This window comes from Aspergillus sydowii (assembly GCF_001890705.1).
Source record: "Aspergillus sydowii CBS 593.65 unplaced genomic scaffold ASPSYscaffold_18, whole genome shotgun sequence".
NCBI lineage: Eukaryota > Fungi > Ascomycota > Eurotiomycetes > Eurotiales > Aspergillaceae > Aspergillus > Aspergillus sydowii.
Window position 1 is genome coordinate 349,826 of NW_024467876.1, and position 23,894 is coordinate 373,719.

The 23,894-nt window shown below is 50.9% G+C and overlaps 13 protein-coding genes across 13 annotated transcripts; 6 read left to right on the forward strand and 7 right to left on the reverse strand.

Moving 5' to 3' along the window:
- Positions 1–1,191: 1,191 nt before the first annotated feature.
- ASPSYDRAFT_51561 (uncharacterized protein) lies at positions 1,192–4,961 on the reverse strand. The gene is made up of 6 exons (XM_040848309.1): positions 3,382–4,961; positions 2,879–3,337; positions 2,705–2,830; positions 2,139–2,654; positions 1,724–2,083; positions 1,192–1,665 (listed from the first exon to the last, which is right to left on the reverse strand). The coding sequence occupies exons 1-6, from the start codon at positions 4,873–4,875 to the stop codon at positions 1,396–1,398; spliced, it is 3,225 nt and encodes a 1,074-aa protein (XP_040696688.1). The 5' UTR covers positions 4,876–4,961; the 3' UTR covers positions 1,192–1,395.
- A 395-nt stretch (positions 4,962–5,356) lies between these two features.
- On the reverse strand, positions 5,357–6,842 carry ASPSYDRAFT_213500 (uncharacterized protein; the record flags this gene model as incomplete). The annotated part of the gene is made up of 4 exons (XM_040844072.1): positions 5,357–5,611; positions 5,706–6,146; positions 6,205–6,683; positions 6,734–6,842. The coding sequence occupies 4 exons, from the start codon at positions 6,840–6,842 to the stop codon at positions 5,357–5,359; spliced, it is 1,284 nt and encodes a 427-aa protein (XP_040696689.1).
- Positions 6,843–7,428: 586 nt separating this feature from the next.
- ASPSYDRAFT_1165358 (uncharacterized protein) lies at positions 7,429–8,726 on the forward strand. The gene is made up of 7 exons (XM_040840169.1): positions 7,429–7,629; positions 7,674–7,770; positions 7,819–7,926; position 7,949; positions 7,975–8,187; positions 8,235–8,396; positions 8,442–8,726. Exons 1-7 carry the CDS (start codon positions 7,442–7,444, stop codon positions 8,636–8,638), a joined length of 966 nt encoding a protein of 321 aa, XP_040696690.1. The 5' UTR covers positions 7,429–7,441; the 3' UTR covers positions 8,639–8,726.
- A 75-nt stretch (positions 8,727–8,801) lies between these two features.
- Positions 8,802–9,625, forward strand: ASPSYDRAFT_36978 (uncharacterized protein; the record flags this gene model as incomplete). Its single annotated transcript, XM_040845490.1, has 3 exons — positions 8,802–9,041; positions 9,106–9,304; positions 9,369–9,625. 3 exons carry the CDS (start codon positions 8,802–8,804, stop codon positions 9,623–9,625), a joined length of 696 nt encoding a protein of 231 aa, XP_040696691.1.
- A 112-nt stretch (positions 9,626–9,737) lies between these two features.
- ASPSYDRAFT_51563 (uncharacterized protein) lies at positions 9,738–10,847 on the forward strand. The gene has a single exon (XM_040848310.1). The coding sequence runs from the start codon at positions 9,765–9,767 to the stop codon at positions 10,425–10,427; it is 663 nt and encodes a 220-aa protein (XP_040696692.1). The 5' UTR covers positions 9,738–9,764; the 3' UTR covers positions 10,428–10,847.
- On the reverse strand, positions 10,188–13,004 carry ASPSYDRAFT_51564 (uncharacterized protein). Its single transcript, XM_040848311.1, has 3 exons — positions 12,739–13,004; positions 11,149–12,665; positions 10,188–11,104 (listed from the first exon to the last, which is right to left on the reverse strand). Exons 1-3 carry the CDS (start codon positions 12,898–12,900, stop codon positions 10,486–10,488), a joined length of 2,298 nt encoding a protein of 765 aa, XP_040696693.1. The 5' UTR covers positions 12,901–13,004; the 3' UTR covers positions 10,188–10,485.
- Positions 13,005–13,337: 333 nt separating this feature from the next.
- On the forward strand, positions 13,338–15,266 carry ASPSYDRAFT_163894 (flavin-containing monooxygenase; the record flags this gene model as incomplete). Its single annotated transcript, XM_040843208.1, has 5 exons — positions 13,338–13,540; positions 13,592–13,873; positions 13,921–14,078; positions 14,131–14,751; positions 14,800–15,266. 5 exons carry the CDS (start codon positions 13,338–13,340, stop codon positions 15,264–15,266), a joined length of 1,731 nt encoding a protein of 576 aa, XP_040696694.1.
- A 97-nt stretch (positions 15,267–15,363) lies between these two features.
- ASPSYDRAFT_163890 (uncharacterized protein) lies at positions 15,364–15,960 on the reverse strand (the record flags this gene model as incomplete). Its single annotated transcript, XM_040843207.1, has 1 exon — positions 15,364–15,960. One exon carries the CDS (start codon positions 15,958–15,960, stop codon positions 15,364–15,366), a length of 597 nt encoding a protein of 198 aa, XP_040696695.1.
- A 520-nt stretch (positions 15,961–16,480) lies between these two features.
- On the forward strand, positions 16,481–17,067 carry ASPSYDRAFT_62536 (uncharacterized protein; the record flags this gene model as incomplete). Its single annotated transcript, XM_040850136.1, has 2 exons — positions 16,481–16,984; positions 17,032–17,067. The coding sequence occupies 2 exons, from the start codon at positions 16,481–16,483 to the stop codon at positions 17,065–17,067; spliced, it is 540 nt and encodes a 179-aa protein (XP_040696696.1).
- An 81-nt stretch (positions 17,068–17,148) lies between these two features.
- ASPSYDRAFT_95254 (amidase) lies at positions 17,149–18,715 on the reverse strand (the record flags this gene model as incomplete). Its single annotated transcript, XM_040853095.1, has 4 exons — positions 17,149–17,316; positions 17,362–18,206; positions 18,287–18,388; positions 18,460–18,715. 4 exons carry the CDS (start codon positions 18,713–18,715, stop codon positions 17,149–17,151), a joined length of 1,371 nt encoding a protein of 456 aa, XP_040696697.1.
- Positions 18,716–18,895: 180 nt separating this feature from the next.
- ASPSYDRAFT_73447 (uncharacterized protein) lies at positions 18,896–19,886 on the reverse strand. The gene is made up of 3 exons (XM_040850712.1): positions 19,558–19,886; positions 19,229–19,502; positions 18,896–19,161 (listed from the first exon to the last, which is right to left on the reverse strand). Exons 1-3 carry the CDS (start codon positions 19,797–19,799, stop codon positions 18,913–18,915), a joined length of 765 nt encoding a protein of 254 aa, XP_040696698.1. The 5' UTR covers positions 19,800–19,886; the 3' UTR covers positions 18,896–18,912.
- Positions 19,887–20,449: 563 nt separating this feature from the next.
- Positions 20,450–21,732, reverse strand: ASPSYDRAFT_62539 (Zn(II)2Cys6 transcription factor; the record flags this gene model as incomplete). Its single annotated transcript, XM_040850137.1, has 2 exons — positions 20,450–21,556; positions 21,607–21,732. The coding sequence occupies 2 exons, from the start codon at positions 21,730–21,732 to the stop codon at positions 20,450–20,452; spliced, it is 1,233 nt and encodes a 410-aa protein (XP_040696699.1).
- A 1,083-nt stretch (positions 21,733–22,815) lies between these two features.
- On the forward strand, positions 22,816–23,823 carry ASPSYDRAFT_62552 (HD domain-containing protein; the record flags this gene model as incomplete). The annotated part of the gene is made up of 3 exons (XM_040850138.1): positions 22,816–22,861; positions 22,952–23,589; positions 23,716–23,823. The coding sequence occupies 3 exons, from the start codon at positions 22,816–22,818 to the stop codon at positions 23,821–23,823; spliced, it is 792 nt and encodes a 263-aa protein (XP_040696700.1).
- Positions 23,824–23,894: the final 71 nt, after the last annotated feature.

Genomic DNA, 23,894 nt, shown 5'->3' on the forward strand with positions numbered 1-23,894 from the left:
TGCATAATTCTCAAGGCCTTAGTGTAATTACCAAGCGAGACTTCTTTGCACTCTTCTGGAGGAGCTGGGATACAGCTCTATCGTCAAAAAATATTGAGAGTTCATGGAGATCTGTTGGTATATGGTCATGGAACCCCGAGCACGTTCTAGCAAGGTTCACTAAGATACCGGAGGAAAGACCGTTATCTAGCGAATCGTCAAAGTCAGTACTGCAAGCAGAGGACTGGCGGAGGATAGAAACACTTTTAAGAAAGGTTGTTTCTGATGTTTACCACCAAGATACTAAGATTTTAAGTTCTACCATGCACTACCTCTTAACAGAGAATATTATATTGAAACCCCGCTGCCAGGGCCTCGAGAAAGTGTTGGTAAATGAAAAGAAGAGATGCCATCGTGGTAAACCACTTCTATTATAACTCCAGGATACAGAGAGCGGCAATGCAGTGTTCTATTCTCCAAGGAAGATCCAGCAAGCGCGGGATCTCCAGAGAGAGAAGGAAGAGGCAATTCAAGCTGCTAAAACTTTAAAAGAAGAAGCTAAACTTCGCCGCCAGCAAGAAAAGAAGGAGAAGAAATGTATTATAGAGGAAAAAAGGCAGATCCAAGCATCTAATAAGTAACTCCGCCTGCAGCAAGCTGAGGAGAAGAAATGTTAAAAAGAGGCTGTAAAGGAGGAGGCGCGGATAGCTAAGGAAGCGGAGAGTCAGCTTTAAAATAATATCAGAACTACTAAGAAGGGTAAAAAGAAGTAATCCATACCATCAACACCTCAAAACAAGCCGGATATCATTGCTCAGACAGCTGAGGTTGTTGAGGAGGCCTCTATAATAATAAATCGTCAAGGACGCCAGATTCACCTCCTCCACCGCTTTCGTGATGATTAAAAAGCGTATATAGGTTTTTCAGCGTGTCAAGTTTGCTACACCAAGAGATCTTTAAAAAATAGAGAATGTATGTAGTTTAAAAGCTTCAATTCAGCGGTGTTGTTGTATGTAGAAATCGGGCGCCAGGTGGGTCCGGGCGCCAGATGATTAAGCACGGTACACGTGGTTTGATCGGGTACGGTACGGTACAAGCACCAAATTCAATGTTGTTTAGCACCATCGACTGTCTAACATACCGTACAACGTCTCCCTTTCTGCAAACGATAACGACTTTCAGAATCTCGGCCTCTACTCGGGTCACCCAAAGTAACAACTCGCTAATGGTTGTATTGGCTAGTCTAGGAATACATCGATAATTACATCTAATTCTACGCTCGCTGATGATATCATAATAATCAGTGTTAACCCGAAAAGCCCCAGCGCCTGCTCCATGCTCCCTATGCTCCCTATAGTAAAACGCACCCACGGAAATACAGCACCAACACTGTCTCCCTCGATCCCTTCTAAAACCCTACTCGTATAATGCACCTAGGCACGAGAATTGCTGACACCTCACATACAAGCCCGCCAGTGAACCGCCGCTACTTGGTGGCGCGTAGACATTGTGATTGGCTTGGGCTCTTGGAAACGTCGCTGCCGCCTCTGCGTCCCTGCACCATGCGCTCTGGCACTTGTATCTTGCGGTGTGAATATCTTCCAGTGGCGAAACCAGGTCTAGATTATAGCTGAATTGCTTCACCGGGTTCTTGGATAATGGCTTCCGGTAATAATCGAGGTGGAACTATATTGCTGATTAGCTGACTGCTCCTTCAATACCCACAAAGGCCAACAGTGAGTACCTTCAGGTAGCGAATATGGTTGTCCCGTATTCCAACAAGCATACCCACGACGCGTCCCTGCTTAACAAAGCGAACTTTCACACGATGGTCAGGAGCGTCCGTGGTATCACCGATCTGCGCCTTGCTCCCAGACGCGTAAACGAATTTCAGCCCAACTAACGCCGTTTCGAGGAAGTAACCCTTGGCTGCAACAACCGGGTCCCTGGACCCATCGCCCGCTATTTGTTGAAAGTATAGCCTTTGCACTGCGTCGAATGGGGGGTATTGATTAGGGAGTAAGGTTGATGGTCGCTGATCCTTTCGGTCTACGACAGCACGCAGTCGATCAAACGAGTCGTTCAAGATCCAGAATATATCCGTCTGTCGACCTAGTTAATAACTCTCCGGTCAATGTTAGTCTCAATCGTGTACTTACAACTTGCTCACCCGGTCCAGTGCCGTATTCGTGCCTTAAATCTCCGCCTGGATGACTCCGAACCCCATGTGGAATAAATGTTATAGAGCGCGCATCACTAGTCCCGATCCTTATAGCCGAGATTTGCCCCTTTTGCGGCCGGTTTACCCAGACTGTCAGAGATTGGATTTGTGCATTTGGCCCGAGCTTCAAGGCTTGATATGGGTCCATCCATTGTCCTATTATGGATATGCTACCGTCATCGTACTCGAACTTCAATCCGCATATGCTATTTGGGGTTCTAGATCTGCCTTCGACTCCGACGGACGCCTGGACTCTTCGCACGCCGGCGAGAGTTGCATGAGTTTCGTAACTACTGGCACCCGGGTAGTCCGTGAACATTGAAAACCGGCTATCGTACTCTAGATTCCTGTACAGTGCCTCGTGTGACATTTTGAACGATACGGGTGGGGTAATGCCCGGCGGTTCGGATGTTTGATATTGCAAGGCAAGACGGCCCAGTTGATTTTTGTGCGGCTAGGTCCAGTTAATCCTTCTTCTGGCTTCAGATACTAGGCCATACATACCACATAACCAATCGCGAACCCAGTTATGGCATATTGGGGGTATCTGTTGGAGGAGTAAAGGACAGTTCTTGCCAATCGTGATTTGATGGTAGCGAACGTGGCGGTCCGGCCATAATTAGTGGCAAGCTTTGAATGTTAGCCTCCAATCCCAGAGTGAAGGTAGCCAATACAGACCTGTATTCCAAAATAACGGTCCTCGGTGGACGGGGTATCGCCAGAGAGCCGGGAATTATCAAAAACACCGACCCTATTTACTCGTTCCCCTTCCAGTCCATCAACGGGGAAAGACAGCTCGCATCCGCCTCTGCGGCCCACAAACACCGTGTTTCCATCAGCGTAAATCGCCTCGATTCCAAGAATTGGATTGTCGTCTTTCCCCATGTAGAATACAAATCCTGTCAAGGCAGATAGGCGGAGGCCCTTCGGTCCGCCAAAGTCCAAATTAATGAGAGGCTCGAATGGACATGCAGCAATCGGCGGTCGGGGGTCTCCTAGGATTAAACCATGATGGCGCGGGATACCATTGATCCACAAGTGCGACAGTGCAGTGGGTAGAGTTTGTCGTGGTTGCTCGGGAGGCGTTGGGGAACTTGTTGATAATACCCCAATGCCAAGCGAGACAAGCTTGAAATGCTTTGCAATTGTTAGATGCGTTCTAACAATGGATTGAGACTTACATCTGCTCCTACTACCAGGGCCCATGGTTTACTCTCTGGAACAAACAGCAAACCGCAGGCAACGCCCATGCCGGAGCTGTCGCCAACCCAGACCGATGACTCCGAATTTGTGAAATCGAACCTTATTCCTCTGAGTCCCTGAGAGCAAAACGCAACGGATATTGACTCGGGTCTGGTCGCCGGCGGTATTCTGATCCACACCTTTTTGGTGCATTCAGGATACCCAACCCAAGGCGCCTGAGCTGTGTCCGAAGGATCCGAAAGCATGCAGATTCCGGAAATAAAACAGCGCGAACCGAGGCGAATTGTTGACACTACTATGGCATTGTAATGGGTCTGGTCTAATCGTTCTAAAGGGTACATCACCCAGTTAAGCCGACGGCATCCAAGCTGAAGCACACGGTATGGATCGAAGGGAGATATGTTGCTGGAAAATAAATCTTGCTCATCCACGTTGACATACGCATATTCCTCACCCCCTTGGCTTTTCATACAACGGACGCCGTTCTGCCAATATACGGGCACGAGAGGAAGTCCATCTGGCATAGGTAGTCCCATGGCTGTGCGATCTTCTAGTAGAGCGGCAATAGGCTCGATAAGATTTCGGATGCGCCTCCGGTTAACCATGGGTCCGTCTTTCCGGTCCAAACACGCCTTAACAGCAAAGAATATCTTGCACCAATTTCTTTTTTCTTTGAGGTCTGGGAAGATGAAGTCCATCTCCTGTCCAAGCATGAACCTACTCTTCCAGTACTCCTGCGGGAGCTTATGATCGGCAGCAAGGTGTGCCATGTCTCGTGAAACAAGTCGCATAATTTCCACTTCGTCGTAAGTTAGATACGAGAATGCAGCGTCCTTCAATTCAGGAGGAAGCAGTCCGAAAAGGCGGGGCCCCCACTCGGTCTTTTGCGTGTCTTCCGCAGTATCGGGGGTTACGGGTGCGTCCACGTCATCGAGCTGGAGAATATGAAAGGGGTGTGCATATAAATGCGCGCCCACGGTGGTGGTCCAGGGACGCACACGGATGCCTCGTAATATTTCCGCGCCATTATAGTCGTGCCCAAAATCAAAGCTGGAAGAACCGACGCAAGGGGTCGACCACAAGAGCGAGAACATGGCGGTCAACAAGTCCGTCTTGAATTCCTCATACATGGGGCCTAGCCTGAGAACCAGTAATTTCCAGCACGCAGCATGAAAGCCGAAGCCGCCGTTTTGTTCGAAGCTCTCGCAGAGCACCCATTTGTCCAGGTTCTCGTGGCCGGGGTACGAAACATCGCTATCGGTGGGTGCGAGCAGGACGTTATCATCGCGAATAATGCCTATGCCGGTGAGCACCGCATCGGCGTCCTGGGGCTTCTTCCCATGCTGGAGGACAAGGCCCCGCACTTCGGCGAACCAGGGCCTACGACGCGATAATGGCGGTCCTGGATCCTCTTCGTTGATGGGATCGGATAGCAAAAGAATACCGCACAGCGGGCAGTAAAGGATAGGCATTTGGATAAGATATGAGTTGAGGCATGACCTAGATGGTAGCGAGAGGATGGAGAGCGAACGAGAGAGAGAGAAAAGGAGAGAGAGAAGAGACAGAAAGCGCGGGGAAGAAGTCACGTTGTTCAGCAGGGATCTTTGCCATATACAAACGGTGCCTGAGGATTCAGGAACCCCAGGCACCCCGCACTCGGGCCCACCGAACCAAACTGTCACAACGGTACCCCATGTTCCAAAAACTGGGACGGAACGGTAAGTTTCCGAAATCGTGCTAATAATGCCAGCATGTATGATGCCAATTAGTATATTTACGACCGAATGGTATATTCGACGGTATCGACCTTTCTCGATAAATTATGGCAGGACAATCATAAGCACTAGTATTATTATATGGGACTGGCATATCCCCTTTTTTATCCGCCTGGGTCACGCCGCGTTACAGAGTATATATCACGAACCCCCGGCGGAAATGTATATATATAACTTATCAAACACCCTCCTTATCAACCTCACGACCAGTATGCTCCTGCACTGTCTGTTGTCCCATCCCGGTATGATCTCTCCTCTCATCAACAACAACAACCTTACGCGTGCTTTCATTCACATGAATCTGATCCTGATAAACCATAATATCGTCCTTATCCCCAAACAACGCCGCAACTTCCTCCAACGGAATCCCTTTCGTCTCGGGCGCAGCCCAATACAGCAGGCCAAATCCCACAACGGAGATACTAACATATACCTACCAGCAAGCAGTTAGTCATTTACACTCCGAAACAAAGGTATCTCAATAGAGACACATAATTGATATAGTGAATCGGGAAGGAGATAGATACCATAAAATACCTCCACCCCAACCTCGCAAACCCCATAGGCGTAACCTGCAAATACACCAAATTAATCGCACTCTTCGTGGCCACAGCAACAGCATATCCCTTGGCCCGTATAAAATTCGGGAAAATCTCAGACAAAATCACCCAAGACGCTGCGTCCATGCCTAGGGCAAAGAAGAGGAGAAAGACATATAGAGCTGCAACGCCAACGCCTAGACCTGCTCTATTTGTACCCTCGTCTGCGTACTGGGCTACCATGGCTTCTTCGATACAGAGACATACGATGCACCCGCCCAGTCCGGTGAGGAGGAGTTTGCGTCGGCCGAAGCGGTCGATTATGAATGCGCCGACTAGATTGCCCAAAAAGGCGATGGAGTTTCTCCCCGTCTGTAGGATGAGGGTTTGGAGGGTGTTGTAGCCGAGTTCGGCGTAGAATTTTGGTTCCTGTTCTGTTAGGTCCTAGATCATCTATTGAACACCGTGGGTTGGATGTAGGACGTACGTATTGATTCAGTACTAGTTCTCCAGTACTCTGGCACAGGATCATCAAGAACATCCCGAACAGGACACGCCTTCTGTACGATGATCGTCTAAACAATTCTACCCACGACGAGTTAATGGTCCGATCATACGCCGCCTGCTGTGCCATTTGGTAGAATTCCCGGCGGGCGAACTCGTTTTCGCTGTCAGTGGGATCGTCGTGTAGTTTCTCGATAACGGACCACGCCTCCTCCTTCTTGTCCACCATGAGGAAATAGCGCGGAGATTCAGGAACAAATGGGAGGAGACACAGGATCATGAGAGGGAAGAAGAGCTGCAGGCCGAGTGGAGCGCGCCAGCTAACCGTCGGATCAGAGGCGTAGTAGAATGCCAGGCCGAAGTAATTTGCTGTGGCATAGCCGAGACCGAGCATTGCGCCTATCATGCCGACGAAGAAGCCCCGGACAGACGGGGGTGCCAGCTCGGAGCAGTAGACCGGGGCTGTTCAACGGCATTAGAAGTCTTCAGCTCAAAGATCAGTTGAGACATACCGACGGCCGTGTATCCCCAGCTCCCAGCACCAGCAAAAAAGCGGAATGTGATGAAGGCTCCAATATTCGGACTGCCGGTCAGTCCTGCCGCGCCTAGAATAGACAGCATGGAGCAATACACCATTCCTGCTTTGCGTCCGTAGGTATCTGTGATATAACAGCTACAAAGGCAGCCAATAATGGCACCAGCCTTCGTCGTCAGCATATACTGCATAAAAGGAATAGGTATAGTACCTGAAAAACACTAGTGATAGCCCCCTGTAAATTCTCCTTGTCGTGAAAGACCTCGCCGCTCTCATCACCCAGCCCCATATACATCAGGAAAGCCGGCTTCCCCATCGTCATGCTGATAATAGCAGCGAGGTAGCCATACGCAAGCGCCCCGAGGGAGATGGCAAAACAGATGAAGAAATTCTTCCATCGGAAGTGTATTGTGACGCCCATGGCGGATAGTGTTTCAGAACAGGATATGTCCCGGACGTGAGAACGCGATCGGACACTTTTATACCCCAAAAACATTCAAACCAAGCAGGTAAATGCTCAGGCTCGAACGGTGGAGTAGCTGGAGGTGGGAAATGGAGTACCGACGAGTTGATCGACCCGGACATTAATCGCCAGATCATCGATGACCCCGCCGATCGAGTTAAATAGCCTGGACTGGACACTTCGTCCTCTACCCTGTAACTACTTGCTGAATTACATCTCACAATGGACTTCCCAGGCCGCAAGCCCCTACCAGCACTCGACGACCTCCCCTTGCGCAAGGGGGATCCTCCCTTCTCCGCATGGGGTCTCTGGGAGAATACGCAGCTGGGCAGTCTGAACTACCTCAGTGATGACGTTGTTAAAGCAGCTGCAAGGGAGGAGATACAGACCGGAGCACGAGTTGGACTGAAGTATGTCCCCAATATACAGTCAAATCATCATGTTAACTGTGCAGTTTGCCTATCGACTTCATCAATCCCTCCTTGCTGGGAAGGGTTCCATTCTCGAAACATATCCACAACAAGGCTCCGCGGGTGATTAACGACGATATCGTATGTTTCTATTCTTTCCACCAAGATATCGCTGTGCTGACAAAAAAGATCACCTTCAACACGCAGTGCAGTTCGCAGTGGGACAGTTTCCGGCACTTTGCGTACCAGAACGAGGCCAAATTCTACAATGGGCAAGCTTCCCAGACCCTATTTACCGTACAATAATAACAATGTGCAGTGTAACCCAAGACGAAATCCACGCAGATGCAAACACCACCGTCAACGGCCTGGACGCATGGGCAGAGAAAGGCATCGCCGGTCGCGGCGTATTCATTGACTACTTCGACTGGGCACAGGAACGAGGCATTCAGTATAATACACTGACAAACCATCCTATTCCCATCGAGCATGTGCGTCAGATAATTGCCGAGAAGGGCATCACTATCCGGCAGGGCGATATCCTGTTTATGCGGACTGGTACGGCAAACAAGGGCAATGACAAGGAGCAATACTGACATATCCAGGCTACGTCCAGGCATACGCAAAACTGAGCCAGTCCGACCGTGAAGAACTCAGCAAACGCCGTGGCTCTCCAGGACTGGGACAGGGAAAGGAGACCACAGAATGGCTATGGAAGTCCCAGTTTGCAGCGGTCGTTGCTGACTCTGTCGCGTTTGAATGTTCTCGTATGTCCCCCATCTATATCAAAGTATACTTGCTAAAAACTGCAGCCCCTGTAGACCCGGAGTATCATCTACACCCCATCCTACTCGCCGGATGGGGCACCCCAATAGGAGAGCTCTTCGACCTGGAAGCGCTATCAGCAACATGCAAGAAGCTGAACCGGTGGACATTCTTCCTAACCTCAGCGCCGCTGAATTATACGGGGGCTGTAGCTTCGCCGCCGAATGCGATTGCGTTTTTCTAGTTAACTGTCATGGCGGATATGTGTATATCCAGACCCACTACTATAAATGACGAAATAAATCATTCGGACATTGACCTCCGTCTCCCCGCACTGCATCTGAGGCGCTTGTTTAGCTGTTTAAGTAGATCCAAGGTCCTACCATCCTTCCCAAATACCAATGAAGATGGCAATCCTTGATGACGACTTCCTGCAGGAACTGGCCAGCCTGGCAGCGCCATACCCGCGGTACAAATGGTACATGTCCGCGATGGTCGCCCTGGGCGCCATGAACTACCCAGAAGAAATCCCAAACTTGTACACCAGGCTCTTGGAGTCGTATATACCAAAGGAAGAACATTTCTCAGAAACGCGCAAAATCCGCGAGGCATTCACGAAGCTCTGTGGGATTCAGGGTGCTGCAAAGGTATCCCCTCAATAACTTATTAGCAGTGTGCGTATGAATACGGGAAAAGTAACTAAAGTAATAGACCGGGTCAGCTCTCCGCCAACTATACAACGCAACACCAGAAGACCTAGTCGATTCAACGCGCTACCGCAAAGACGACACAGACGAAGTGGCATTCGCGCGGGGCGAGGAATTCCACGAGCGCATATACGGGCCCAATCCGAACTACGATGAGAATGCGAATCATCTGGCGGCGCCGGACTATCATTATATTGTGCGGAGTATGTACTTACCTCCCTACCTTGCCAGCCTTATAAAATACGTCATGCTTGGGTGGGCTAACAGCAGTAGACTACTTCTATGGCCGCATATTCTCGTTCGACGGTATACTAGACGATATGGAAACAGGGCAGGTGATAATTTCGTGTCTTATCGGGATTGACTGTATGCAACAGCTGCGGAATCATATGAAGGGGATGCAGTATAACGGGGCGCGCAAGGAGGAAGTCGAGATGATACGCGAGATTGTAGTCCGCATCGCCAGGAAGCTGGATGTCAGGTTCAAACCGGGGAATCCGATAGCTGTGCCGGATATTGAATAAACACGTAGCTACAGTGCTAGACATAATCCATTTGGGCTGATCATGATCAGCATCGGACTTGATTGTCCGGCGATCGATCGTCATAAATTCTGCTTTCTGCTCCAACCTCACCATCGACACAACTTAGACCAGTAGCACAATGGCACAACAGACAACAGCCCTCGTCTACATCCTAGTATCCCCCGGCTCTAGAGCCCCGGAATTTGTCTCCACTTGGTTCAAACGCCCCTCGATACGCTCCATCCCGGGTATCAAAACCGCAACAGAGTACGGCGCCATAGACGAGCAAAAGCCCGAGTTTCTCGCCGTATACGAACTCTCCAATCCATCCTTAGCGAAACTATCATTTCTAGAAACCGCCGCCGCATCATCTGGTTTCGAAATGGAGCTGCGCATCTACACCATCTTCAGCGCCAAAACATCACCCCACTACGACACCAACGCACCACCCGACCGCATCTTCCGCACCCGCGGTCTCCAACCAGGTCCAACCCTACCAGAGGACGCCTACAACTTGTGGTACGAACAGGAACACGTCCCTCTCCTCTCTACCGTCCCGGGGTGGCTAAAGTCAACACGGTGGACGCTGAAAGAGAGTATGCGTTTCGAAGCGGACGGGACACGCAGCGATAAGCCGACGTCCCGGTATCTTGCGATCCATGAGTATGAGAGCATGGAGTCGTTTTCGAAGCCCGAGTTTAAGGCTGCTATCAGTACCCCGTGGCGGGATAAGATTATACCGGGGATCGATCGCGAGGTGGATGAGAGGAGGAATTTTAGGCCCAGGGGGGTGCTTTTCTAGTTATTGCTTAACTTGGATGGAGGCGTAGTTACTTATTGGGATTATTTGTAGTTATATGTTATGATGTGAATAGTCCATACATGGAATCATCCAACAGACTCTCCTCCCCGGCGGTATTAAACCACTGCTCGCTATTGAGAAAGTCCAAATCGAGACTCTGCAGTAAATGTGTATTGAAGCTCTCACCCAGCGCGTCGCCCTGCAACTGGGAATTTATATCCCCTGCAAAACCTCCGACTCCGTCAACGCTGTTGGAGGTCGCCCTAGACTTCCGCTCTCTTCCCAACCCATGTAAACCCGGGATATCCTCCCCTAACCGCGTCATCAAAGCCTTCAAAATAGACAGCGGTTTCTTAAGTCCTGCATTACAGCCCTGCTGGAGTTCAATGAGTGCGGACCAAAAGAACGGGATACATTCTGCGAGCCGCGCACGGTCGTGCCATGATTGTCGCAGGATGACAAGAACAGCAGAGTAAATGGCGTAGCATAGGAGGTATGGTGCGCGTCGCAGCGTAAAGGTGTGGTGGTACGCTTTGACGTAGCTGTATATTTTGACCGCTGCTGTGGTGCAACTATCTTCCCCGTGTGATTGGGTTGTAGCGTCAGAAACGAAGTTGAGATGCCCGGTGTTTAGGAAGGGTCGTTCGAGGAGGATTTTGAGGGTCCAGTATGTTGTACTATCACAGTTAGAAAGGGTTCTTGATTTAAGGATTCTACTTACTGCGGTGTAATTTGATGCGGTGGCGGCGTCGGATCTGTGCAAGGGTCGAAGTGTAGATGAGACGGCAAACTGCTTTCCCAATCGTCCAGGTGCGAAGTGATAGCAGCCTTCATCTGACGCAGATCCTCCATCGGCGTATGCATACTGTTCTTTGAATAGAAAGTTTCAATGATCTGGTTCGCGATCTCCGCCAGTCGAAGAAGAGAGGTAAACGTGCTGACAGCGTACGACAGCCGGGGCTGATACGTTGACTGGTGTCTTGGTGAGTCTTCAAGTCCCCTATATGGCTCCCACAGCTCCATCTCTTCATAAGAGTCCAGTAACTCCTTGGGCGGTTGGACATCCGTCGATCGCAGTGCAGGGGCTCTACCCAGATACAGAGACTGGAACTTGTCTGTCATGAACGCGCCCCAGTATACTCTCTTTCGCATCTCAAACTCAATGGCCGTGATCCTTGACGGTGTGCCATTGTTATCTCTGTTAGATCTCTGCTGCACCTCGTCTATGCTGAGATGGCACCCCAGATCGATGATCATCCGGTATGCAGTGCCGGACAATACCCACCCAGCGCTCTGCTTGCCATGGGATACCAGACTGGCACCGCATAGTAGTAAAGCCACTGCAGTCGGAAGACTCGGTTGATCGATCTCCTGCACCAACAACTCTTTAAGCCTCTGATAGAACCGCCCGCCCCGGCTATTTGTACCGTTGTGGTCGATGCTGTCACAATACAGCGAAGTCGAATAATAAATCGCATTCAGAAGCAACTTATTCACATACGGACCACCGGTGATAATACTCTCCATAATCGCAGGCCGATACGTGAGTAAATAAGAGTAATGTTGTCTATTCCAGTGCAGGTTCAACAGGTGAAACGCCATCGCCGGCTCGACACCGTCGAAATCGATGTTCTGCTTTACCTGCGGCGTCAGGTCTAGGGATGTCTCTTTCTGTCTTTGGATGGCTGCGTTGGCTATTAGCTGGTCTCGAACTATCTGGGTGCGAGCCTTCTTTTCTTCGTCGTCTGCCATGGAATTTGTGTTCAACAGAGTGCCCTCATGCGGCATTACAGTCGCCGGTTCATGCAATGTGCTCGTCACTCCATACGCCTGCACTCTACCGTCCTCGGTAACCGTTCCGACAATGTACACATCTTGAGGAGACGAACCGTTCCCAGTTCCGTGTGTAGTAGCGTAACTGTCCCTGCGATGGTGCCCACTCGACTCTTGTCGCGGTACTGAAACCTCAGAATCCGGCGAGTCCAATACATCTCCTCCCCTGGAACCTGGTGTCCCAGCTGGTCCAATTATCCCTAACTGGCTTTGAGTCTGAGCTTGAGTCTGGGTTGGCAGCTCCCTCTCCGCAACAAGCTGCCACAGTATACATATCTCGTTCTGCAGCGCGCGCGTATGGTCCTTGGTCATCCGGCCTGACCGCCGCGCGTCCTCGGGGTATTTGCATTCTTTGCGCGACGATGTACAAGCTGTGCAGTGTGGTCTGGTGCCGCTGCATTTTACCTGCAGTAGTTTATTTTTAGTATAGTGATAGACCAGTGGCTGATTTGTGTGTAACAAGGTAGTAGGAATGTACCTTCTTAGTCCGGCATCTGAGACATGTTCGACATAGCAGTGATGATGATGATGATGATGACCTAGATACTCCATTTCGGGTGTTGGATCTAGCACCTGGTGTCCTGCTTCCTGGATTCTGCGCTGGACCCTTGGAAGTGCGCTTCTCGGCAGTTGGGGGCATCACGGATCCCGACGGTGGAAATGCACATCCATTAAAATCCGGGAAAATCTACCGACAAATGTACATGCACACTGTATGAAATATAAATGGACATCGATGTCCGGCCTTACGCTCGGCTGTGGAGTGCGGGGTTTCGGTTGTGGTTCAATGTCCCCGCCATATCGGATCGATGAAATCACAGCTGCAGCAGTGGACCACTGTCTCCGTCGGATATTGGATGTCCGGGGTAGAGTAATGTCATTCGCTGTTGAAGGTATTGGACTTTGACCTCCGAATTAAGTAGTGGACACTCCATCCATAATCCGTCACTCAGGGACAATAAATATGCTAACAGCAGCATATCGGGTACAACATCGAAACAGCCAGTCTAGTCAATAAACATGGCACCCGGTATAATAACCTTTGATGAAACGACAATGCAAAGCGACACGCCTTTTATGGGCACAACGAGCCCATCCGCATACGAAATCCGCGAAGAACCGATCCACACCCGCCGCCCGCTCAGAGTGATCTGTCTAGGCGCAGGCTACTCGGGCATTCTCATGGGCATCATCTGGAACCAGCGCATGCAGAACCGGAACGCAGAACTCGTCATCTACGAGCGCAACAATGACATAGGGGGGACGTGGTTGGAGAATCGGTATACACGACCATTATCTCTTTAACACTGGTTATATTGATTGAAATGTAGATACCCCGGCTGTCAGTGCGATATCCCAGCGCATAACTATGCGTATTCGTTTGAGCCGAACCCCGAGTGGCCGAATTATTATGCCACTTCGAGACAGATATACGATTATCTGAAGAAAACGGTTGCGAAGTATGAAGTCGATAAATATATCCAATACCAGCATTCTGTCCAGGATGCGCGGTGGGACGATAACGAAGGCAAATGGACTGTCACTGTTAAAACAGGAGACAGGATATTCAAGGACAAATGCGATGTCTTTATCAACGCGGGTGGAGTTCTCAAGTATGCGTCCGCCAGTCTTGTAGAATAGATAAATACTAACAGCGCAGCAACTGGAAATGGCCCGACATTGAAGGCTTCGACAAATTCAAAGGCAAATTCATCCACTCGGCCGCCTGGGACGAATCCTACGACTTTTCAGGAAAAAGGGTGGCCGTAATCGGAAACGGCTCGTCAGCTATCCAGATCATCCCTAAACTTGCACAAAGTATGCCATCCTCCTTTTCTACCTTAAGAGTCATATCTAACAGGATGGATAGCCGCCTCCCAACTAACCTCCTTCATCCGCTCGCACGCCTGGATCTCCCCAGCCCCAGGTATAAACGAGCCCACAGCCAACGACCCAGACATGGACGAGCGATACAACTACGCGCCGCACGTAATCAACGAATTCAAATCCGACCTACGCAGCTGTCAGGAACACTGCCGCAATCTCATGGACAGACGCATCACCAATTTCCGACGCACACATACTGCCTCGGCCGAGCAGAAAGCCGCGCGCGACATGTTCGCAAATAACATGAAGAAGCGCCTAGGCGATAGTCCCAAGGGACGGGCATTGTACGATATGCTTATCCCCGAGTTCCCGGTTGGGTGTCGACGACAGACGCCTGGGCCGGGGTACTTGGAGGCGCTGTTGCAGGAGAATGTCGAGACGCGGTTTGACGATGTTGCATACTTCACTGAGGACGGGATATACACGAAGAGTGGAGATCATTTGCATTTTGATGTTATTGTCTGTGCGACTGGTTTTGATACCACATTCAAGCCACGGTTTCCGGTCGTGGGTAGGAATGGAGTTGACCTTGCAGAGAAGTGGACGAACGACGAGCCGATGGCGTACTTTGGGATTACAGTGCCGGATATGCCTAACTACTTTAGTATGCTTCATCCCACACGTTCTCCGGAACCAGCACTGACATTAGTAGTGTTCATCGGCCCCAGCTCGCCTATTTCAAACGGCTCCCTCGTACAAGGAATCCAGATGATGGGGGTGTACATCTGGAAATGCATCGACAAGATCCAATCCGAATGTATAAAAAGCCTAACAATCCAGGAGGCAGCGACAAGAGACTACTACACGCATATTCAGAAATTCCTCGAACGAACGGTCTGGGTTGGCGGTTGTCGCAGCTGGTATAAACGCGGCACAGTCGACGGGCCTGTTATTGCGATATATGGCGGCACCAGCTTCCACTACATCGAAGCGTTGCGGAATCCTCGCTGGGAGGACTACCATATTGACCTTGTTCCCATGAAGCAGCCGAATCGGTTTTCGTATCTTGGGAATGGGTTTACCATCCGGGAGACGAATAACGGGTCTGTGGCGGACACGCAGACGTTGAACTTTGATGAGTATTGGAGGTTGCTGGTTTTGCCAGAATTATATGATTGATCCATCTGTAATAGATCTCGCTGCCTTTATAATCATGCATTTGAGAGGACTGGTTCTAGGGTATATCTAAATAGAATCCCCATCCTCATATAACTGGCTATTTACTCCCCTTTAATTTATCCTTAATCCGTCTCCAGGTCCCGGTTTCACCAGTACTATCACCGATGAGACCTTCATATCCAAGCTTTCTATAATCCTCTTCACTTAAAACCTCCCCAAACCCGACCCCCCTTCGCCTCCTCCAATTCCTCTCCGTATTCGTCAAATGCCCCTCCCTATACAACGGCCCATAAAACCCCCTCGCTTCATTTTCAGTCCTCCACCGGAGAATATCATAGTCACTTTGCGCCGTCATCTCCGCGTCCCGATTCTGCGAGTTCGCCATGATATCTTCTAGGACATATACATTCACCCTTCGGTCTCGGAATTCCTGGCCCCATGCGTTATCCTCCGCGACCGTCATGAAGATTGTTATCCGGGACGGAGAGATAGGATACTCCAAGAGATATGTCAGGGCATCGGCATCAATTCCAGATGTAATGGGACCAATGACGAAGTTGTGTCCGGAGTTGATTGCAGTGTCGATGTGGGGTTTGTAGTGCGTGTTGAAGTAGGCTTCATCCGGCCCTGTGTCTATTGGGCCTGATATAAATGCTATACGGGGTTTCTGGCTGGGTTCGGCTGGGGACGCCATGGTTGTTGTGAGTTGTTGGATTGGGGATGGAATTGTTGTCGGTCTGTGCGGGGTTTAATTAAAGTAAGCCACGAGTCATGTTGCTGGAGCCTGGACAGGCTGCTGCCTGCTTAGCATATTTGCACAGTATGAAGTTAAATTATGAATACATCTCAACAACGCTCACCTTGCAGAACCTGAATGTCCACTGACGATGATGAACTTTAGCTTCATGACAAGCTACTCCGCACGGCTTGGCCCCTTTAGATCAGGAGCTTATTCCGTAAGAAGCCTGTTTCAAATATATAGATCTTGCATGGCTGTCCCTGAATAACCCTGCATCATGCAAATGAAAGTAGTTTTGCCTAATGTCCTCCTGCTCCTCCTGCGAAGGAATCTTCCCCTCGCCAACCCGTGTTTCAAATAGACCGTGTCCTCTTTGTCACGGAATCAACTTTCAGTCTTAGTCTCTGCTGGATATTCTATATATACAGTACCCCGCCAGACCACCAACATCCAGGCACCAGTCCCAAACGCCAAAATGCTGTATGAACTTTCCCTCCCACTGTTCCTGTTCACCCTCCACGCAACAGCCCAATCCACAACAGCAACTGCCCCCCTCCCAACCCTCTCCCCAGACTGGTTCTTCATCCGCGCCGTCGAAGAACCCAACTACCACAGCTACCTGCAATCCGCACCAACCGAAACCCCAGGCATCGCAGTCCTAGACACAAACACCCAGGCCGGCCAATTCAACATCGTCTCAGGCCAGCTAGTCTACCACTTATCCGGTTCAACAAATGGATCGCTGTACATGAACGTCGAGAACCCATCTGACAAGACGCAGCGGAAACTCAGCACGTGGTTTAATACCACGGAGAATGCGTATGGCGAGTTCGCGTTCCAGGGGGATACGGTGACGTGGAGCGTGGAGGACATTGACCGGCCTAATACGGGTGCTTGGCTGGTTTGTGAGGACCAGCAGCTGTTTATTAATACGGGGTCTTATGGGTATGAGACGCCAGAGGGGTGTGCGGATGAAACGGTGAGCCCTCTGTTATTGCACCAGAGCTTCAAGTGCTGACGTGTTAGATTCATTCGTACGGAGGGTCGACGCCGGATGTGTAGGATGCTTGTGGTATATAGTTCGCTTCATATGAAAATAAGCTATCAATGGGAAGATAGGTGTACTGCATTATCTTGTTCTTGTTATAAAGACGATTTCCATCCTCCCTCTTCCTCAAACACCTTCCCCACTGCCTCAGCTACATCCAGTAAATGCTGGTCATGATATCTAGCAGCAACAAGCGTCAGCCCAATCGGCATGCCATTCTCGCCCCCGAAACCAGGAACAGTAACGACAGGGACATGCAATGCCTAAATAGTTAGCCCAGTATACTAATATAAGCGAACGTAACATACCGTCCACATCCGATTAAACACCGCGCTCCCCGTACTCTCCAGCCCCAGGGGCGCCTCATCAGGTACACTAGGGGTAAGCAGCGCATCATATCGATTCGCAATCTCGTCCATACGCGGCCTCAGAACCGCAACGCCGTCAAACGCTTCTAGTTCTTGCGCGCGCGTCAGGCCCGACACATTCTCTACCTTCCCGGCCAGCGTCGGGTGGATCTGCGTCTTGTCCTTGCGATACTCGGGCAGGAAATTGACACGGCCCTCCGCAGCCATGATTTTGATATGCCAGTCAGGCACGTTATCAAACTCCGCAGGAAGCTGCACCTCCTCGACAACGGCACCATGTTTCTGAAGGATCTCCTTCCCCTTCTGCAATGCATTAACTGTGCCTTGCCCTGCAGATTCCCACACGGGACTCTTCACAACGCCAAACCGCGCCCCTTCTAACCTTGGCCCTCCAAACCGACCCTGCTGTTGAAAACCGTAATCCTCCACGCCCAAAACCCCACCAAGCAACCTCAAATCCCCCACGCCCCTCGCAAAAACCCCAATCGTATCCAGTGTAATCGCATAAACTTTACACCCCTCCCGACTCACCGCATTCCAGGTCGGTTTGAAGCCATAAACCCCGTTGAAACTGCCCGGGCGCACTATACTCCCCCCCGTCTGCGTGCCTAGTGCAAGCGGGATCTGGAAATCTGCCACGGCGGCTGCGGAGCCGGAACTTGAGCCGCCTGGTGTGCGAATTCCACCAGTGGCATTGGCACTGGCACTGGTGGGAGGCACAGAGTGCGGGTTCCGCGTTGCAGGCCCGACGACCATTGCGGCGAATTCGGTGGTTGTTGTTTTTCCTGCTTCGTCAACATCATACTTACTAACTAGACGAACCGAACCAAGCTTGAGAAATGGGAAACGGGGAAGGGTACCGTACCGAATATGAGAGCCCCCGCCGCGCGCAGAGTCGCGACGACTGCGGCGTCAACGGGGACATGACTATCCTTGTATAAAGGCGAGTTATGCTCGGTTGGCATATCTATTTGCGAATTAGCCGGAACAATTCACGCCTCATCCGTGTGGTAGAAATAGACAGAGGAGGGAGGGCACCCTTTGTATACATAACATCCTTAACAGCAATGGGAACCCCATGCAACGGCCCGCGCTGGTCAGCGGGGATTTTATCGAGGAGTCGGGCCTGTTCGAGGACAGCGTCCGGGTTGAGATGGACCCATGCTTTGACTGCGGCGTCGCGCGAGTCGATTCGGGAGAGTAGGGAGCGGGCGTAGGATTCGACGGTTAGTTTGTTGGATTGGATGAGTTGGAGGGCGTCGGTTGCTGTGAGTCTGTGTGGTTCTGGCTCCATGGTGATGTGATGGTGAGTGGTTGTTAGAGAAATAGAGTGGAAGACAGAGAAAGAGAGAAGAAAGTAAAGTGGGGGATAAAGTCGGAACATCCCCGAGATTCGTTCTCCAATTCTCCAATTTATTTATTGATCTTATCAGGCAGTGACATAACGGAGATATCGTTTATCATAAGTCTATACCACAACTCTAATACAAATCAAACCCACCCACTCCGTCTCGGATCAAGCTCGTTGACGCTCTTCTTCGGAGAAACGCCCCTCGTCCAAACCCCCACAACCACAAGAACAACCGTCGCAATAACGCCCGGAAGAAACCCCAGCACCACACGACCCGCCAGATTCCCCGTCGTCGGATTCAAGTCCGCGCGCTGCGTACACTGCGCGAGGAGCGAATAAATCAGCTGGATCTCTTCGACGAAGAGCGCGACCAGGACACCGTATAGAAGCTGCCTTAATTAGCACCGCACCGATAATAACGTATTTACTGTTTGACAGGAGTATAGGTGTACATACAATGCTCCCCTCCCGCGCCGTCGAAACCGCGTGACTTCGCTCTTTCAGTGTCCACAGAGCCCAAAGGACCAGGAATCCCCAGCCAATTTCCAACAGAGCCATTCCGACCTTGACGTGCTTGAGGTCACTGGCCTCTGGCTGGTCCCCAGCTAGTCCGCCTGCCCCGGATCCAACCAGGGCGACGCCGGTGACGATCAGGACGTGGTAGACAGCCATAGTTGCGTATTCAAGTCCTTTATTCAAGGCCTGGTAGCGGTATGTTCTCCTATAACACCTAATAAGTTAGAGGTTGCACATTCTAAACCTAATGGACGAATGGGAGAACGCACGCCTCGTGTAGAATCCCATCAAGAGCAAGCAGCATCGGCGACAGCCCAATACTGGAGATTATCTGTGCACTAGGACCAGAGTTGCTGATTGCCATGCCGGCGCCTGTCAGTCGCAGGATGCAGTAGATAAGCAGGAAGCCCCAGCCCAAGAAGCCGCGACGGCCGTGGCTGTAGATGAGGTATAGGACTGGGAGACTGAGGACGGCGAAGATTGCCAGCTGGGCGGCGTCGAGTCCGCTCATATTGTATGGGATTGCTGATTGGCGGTGCGCTTGTATTGTTTGTAGCAGAAGCAGGCGATGGATAAAATATGGCAAGTAGGCCTCTGGCGATATACTTATTGAATGAATGAAGAATTGAATTGTTACTGAGACCTTTAAGTATATTTTCTGTACAGGCAGCTCTTCTGCCAACTACGCCTGATCGGCCGCTACTAAACGAAACCGAGAATCCCTGCCAGCAGTAGCGAATCAAACTGCTGAAATAGTTGCAGTTATCTATTCTGATTCGCTACTGAATCCACAGTGGGCCATCGCACAGCCCCGTGAAGACAGACGAAGCTTGACTGAGGGCGGTTTCGGTCTCGTTTAGTAGTGCAGGCCCCAAAATAAATCATATCCACAGTCTCTGAGCCTCGTCTGGTTGAGTGGTTGTTCTGTGCAGATTTAGCCCCCACGAGCCACAACGTTCGACGATGTGGATGATCCAACGGCTGTGCTATCCCTGAACTTCCTGCCCTGTCAGTTGGAAACTTGGAATCAGCTTCCACGCCTCCAACGCATACGAGGCTATACTTGTGGCTATGCCAGGATCATGGAATATCCCACACAAGGCAGATCCTCCAGACCAAAACCCGAACACGTGCGAACATATCACGGATTACTTGTAGATATCAAGAAGACGGTTTGCCATTCCTACACATCCAGCACCGCTGGCTAACAACCTCAACCGGCCACTCCATGATACCCTCCCACTCCGGCCCAAGCATATCGCGAATAGCAAAGACATCTCTATGCGCGGTATGTCCAACCCACCACCAATCACTCAACGGCGCAGCCATAGCAAGAAGATGCGCTAGGGCAGCCAATGCGCGCGGTCGTTTCTCTTCAAGAAGACGCATGAATTCGACCGGCGCAAGCAGGGGAAAAACCATGATATGTCGAGCGGTAATCTGCGACGACTCGTTCGATTCCATTGCGAGGCGGGTGGCGGTTATATACGCGATTGTTTCTCTATAAATACCTATATCCTTCTCCTCCTCATTACCCAAGTCTGGGTCTGGTAAGAGGTAAGAGAACAGTTCCAAATCTCGCGGCCGTAAATTCGAAACTGCATCTCTAACCGGCGGGAAACTCTCAATGATAGACCAGATTTTGGCACCGCGGTTGTCCCTTATCGTATCGAGAGCGATGCGAAATACCGTTTCGGATCCCCGGACCAGGTGCATCCATTCCAGCGGTGGTTCATAAGGCTGCAGCGGTCGATCCTGCAATGTAGCAAAGACATCGATTAGCAGAAGGACTGTTGTGAAACATGCCGCGTCCGCGATATCTCTGGTANTCCGCTGGACGGAGAGCCTGTGCTCGCGAAGCGCCTCTTCGAAGTATTCTCGGTGAACCCCTAGTAAGTGGGATTGACCCGGCTCAGACTTGGCCATGTGGAGCGCGGAAATCGAGAACATGACATGCAGTAGTGGTCTATAGGTAAATGCGAGCTGGGGGACGTCGACCGTCCAGCATTCCTTGATACGGGGCACGTGGGTCCATGGTATCGTCGACGTAGTCGCTACAGTAAAGTGATGGAGCAGTCGCAGCTCTAAATGCTCATCACGGTGGGAGCTTAAGGTAGGTATATGCCTTGGTATGGGCTCGACAGGCTGGATGAAAACAACCTGGGCTGCAGATGGCGGTCCTGCCTGGCTGGAACCTTCAGATCTGTCATAAACACACGCGACGCCATGTCGGTGACAGTCGCGACAGACGGGTCGAGCCTCGTCACACTGATGTCTGGTCAGTCGTAACTAGGGTTTGAACCAGCTCTTATACATACCTTGACTCTGCGACTCCGACATCGCTGGCACCCCGTGCGGGACTTTTTGTGCGCAAGTCGGGGAGGCCTGCGCTTTTGCTGGCTTGGCGAACGTCCTTCTACACTCTGGAATGGCACACCGGACATAATGCACCAGCCCGGAGCCGCCGGTGCTTCACTAATCTCTACCTTTGGCAATATCCAGGCAGCTGCCAACCGGCGAGCTCTGCGAGCCTGTGGAGACTGGAGACCAGGCCAGCTGCAGCTTACTAAGTGATATTTGGCCCCTTACGTTTCATTGGCTCCGCTGTGGGTGGTCCACTGTCGCGCCAGACCGATTGATCAGCCAGCCACGATGGGCAGGCCGGTCACCACCACAATCCGCTGGTGATCCCGTATCCTTCGCGTCCGGCCGGCATCACCCTAGCCCTAATAGGAAGCCATTTTCATGCCTCTCAAGCAAACCAGGAGATGGAATCTTCTTTGCATTTTCGGATGATTCCTGCCGGCTGTCTTCTCTTTTGTTAGTATCCCTCGTTCAAATCGTTTAAGTTGCCTGGGTTGGCATAGGAATTGAATTAAGTTTAGTATGGAATGCCGGGATACTTCCTGTCTACATGACATACCCTGGTTGTTAACTCCGAACTTCTCTTGCAAATGTCAAAATGACGTGCCTCTTGCCCTTTGCACAACATCTGCGCCAAGATCCCCCCTGCGCGTTCGCATTCTCAATAATTGGAGCCATCCAGGATCCTGACACTGTCACGCTACACAGCAGATTTCGCTGTCCTTGCATGCCAGCTGGTATCCCTTTCTCGACTCACATCACGCAAGTCTTCTGTCAGTCCCAGCAACACAGTCACGGGGACAGTCAGAACCACACCAGCTCCTTGGATCAGCAAAAATGGGTAATTGGCGATCTAGATCGACACGACCCGCAGCAGATTGACGAACCAGCCTCCCGTACCAGGGCCATGGCATCGGCGATTGGCGATAGTCGAGAGTCGATAATCGATACAGAGTCCAGCTGAATGGTTATAGACTGCGATCGTCTGCAAACCGAATCATGTCACATTCTGCACCCTCGTGGTGGCATTAAGGTGAGGCAAAGGAACACGTAGTATCTCCGGCAGTTGCTTCTTTTCTCATTCTCGCTGTCTTCCCCATTCACATTCTCTTCTCTTTCATCTTTCGCCTACATCCTGACCTTTAAGCCCAAACACAAACACCATGGGCTCAATTACACCCGACACCCCAGAGTGGGATCCACGAACTGGTACATAAATCCATCAACACCTTCACCTGCACCAATCCACCTAACCCGCACCAACCAACGAAACTAACCAATTTATTCTAATACGTACAGTCCTCTCATCCCTCCCCAACCCACCCCGCGAAAACACATCTACGCCAATCCCCTTCTTCCACCTCCTCTCGCGACTCAAATCCACCAAACGCGAAGGCTGGCAACAAGCCGGCCTCTCCCACCATGGCGAGTCCATCGCAGACCACATGTACCGCATGTCCATCATGACCATGTTCTGCCCGCCCTCTTTATCCACCCGCATCTCCATCCCGCGGTGTATCGAGATGGCGCTCGTGCACGACATGGCGGAGTGTCTCGTCGGGGATATCACGCCGCTGAATACGGACATAACGAAGACGGAAAAGGCGAGAAGGGAGGAGGCGACGATGCTGTATATAACGGGGCCATTACTAGGGAGTATACCCGGTGGCGGGGGTTCAAGTTCAACAGGGGCGGCGGGGAGGATGATGGGGCTGTTCCGCGAGTATGAGGATAATGAGACGCTGGAGGCGCGGTTCGTGCATGATGTGGATAAGCTGGAGATGGTGCTGCAGACGATTGAGTATGAGCGAGATTTAGGGAGGGATCTGGATGAGTTTTATCATGTCCTGGGGAGGATTACGTTGCCGGAGATGAGGGAGTGGGCGGAGGTTTTGATACAGGAGAGGAAGGATATTGCTGCAGAGCGAAACAATCATGTTCTTCGGGTCAATGTCAATGGTGTTAACGGGGTCAATGGGCATGCAGCGGTTAATCGGGTGAATGGCGTTAAAGCAGCCAACGGGGTCAACGTGCATAAGGAGAACGGCGTCAATGGTGTATAGCATGCTATCATTACATCTCGGGTTAATACTAAACGTGCAGTTACCAATATCAACCAGCCTACACAAATCAATTCTGCTTCCTCTCTCACCAAACAGCGATCTACATGATTAAACCTGACTGGTGACTGCTGACGTGTGAGACCCACCATCAACATTAAACGGCCTATGACTTCATATTT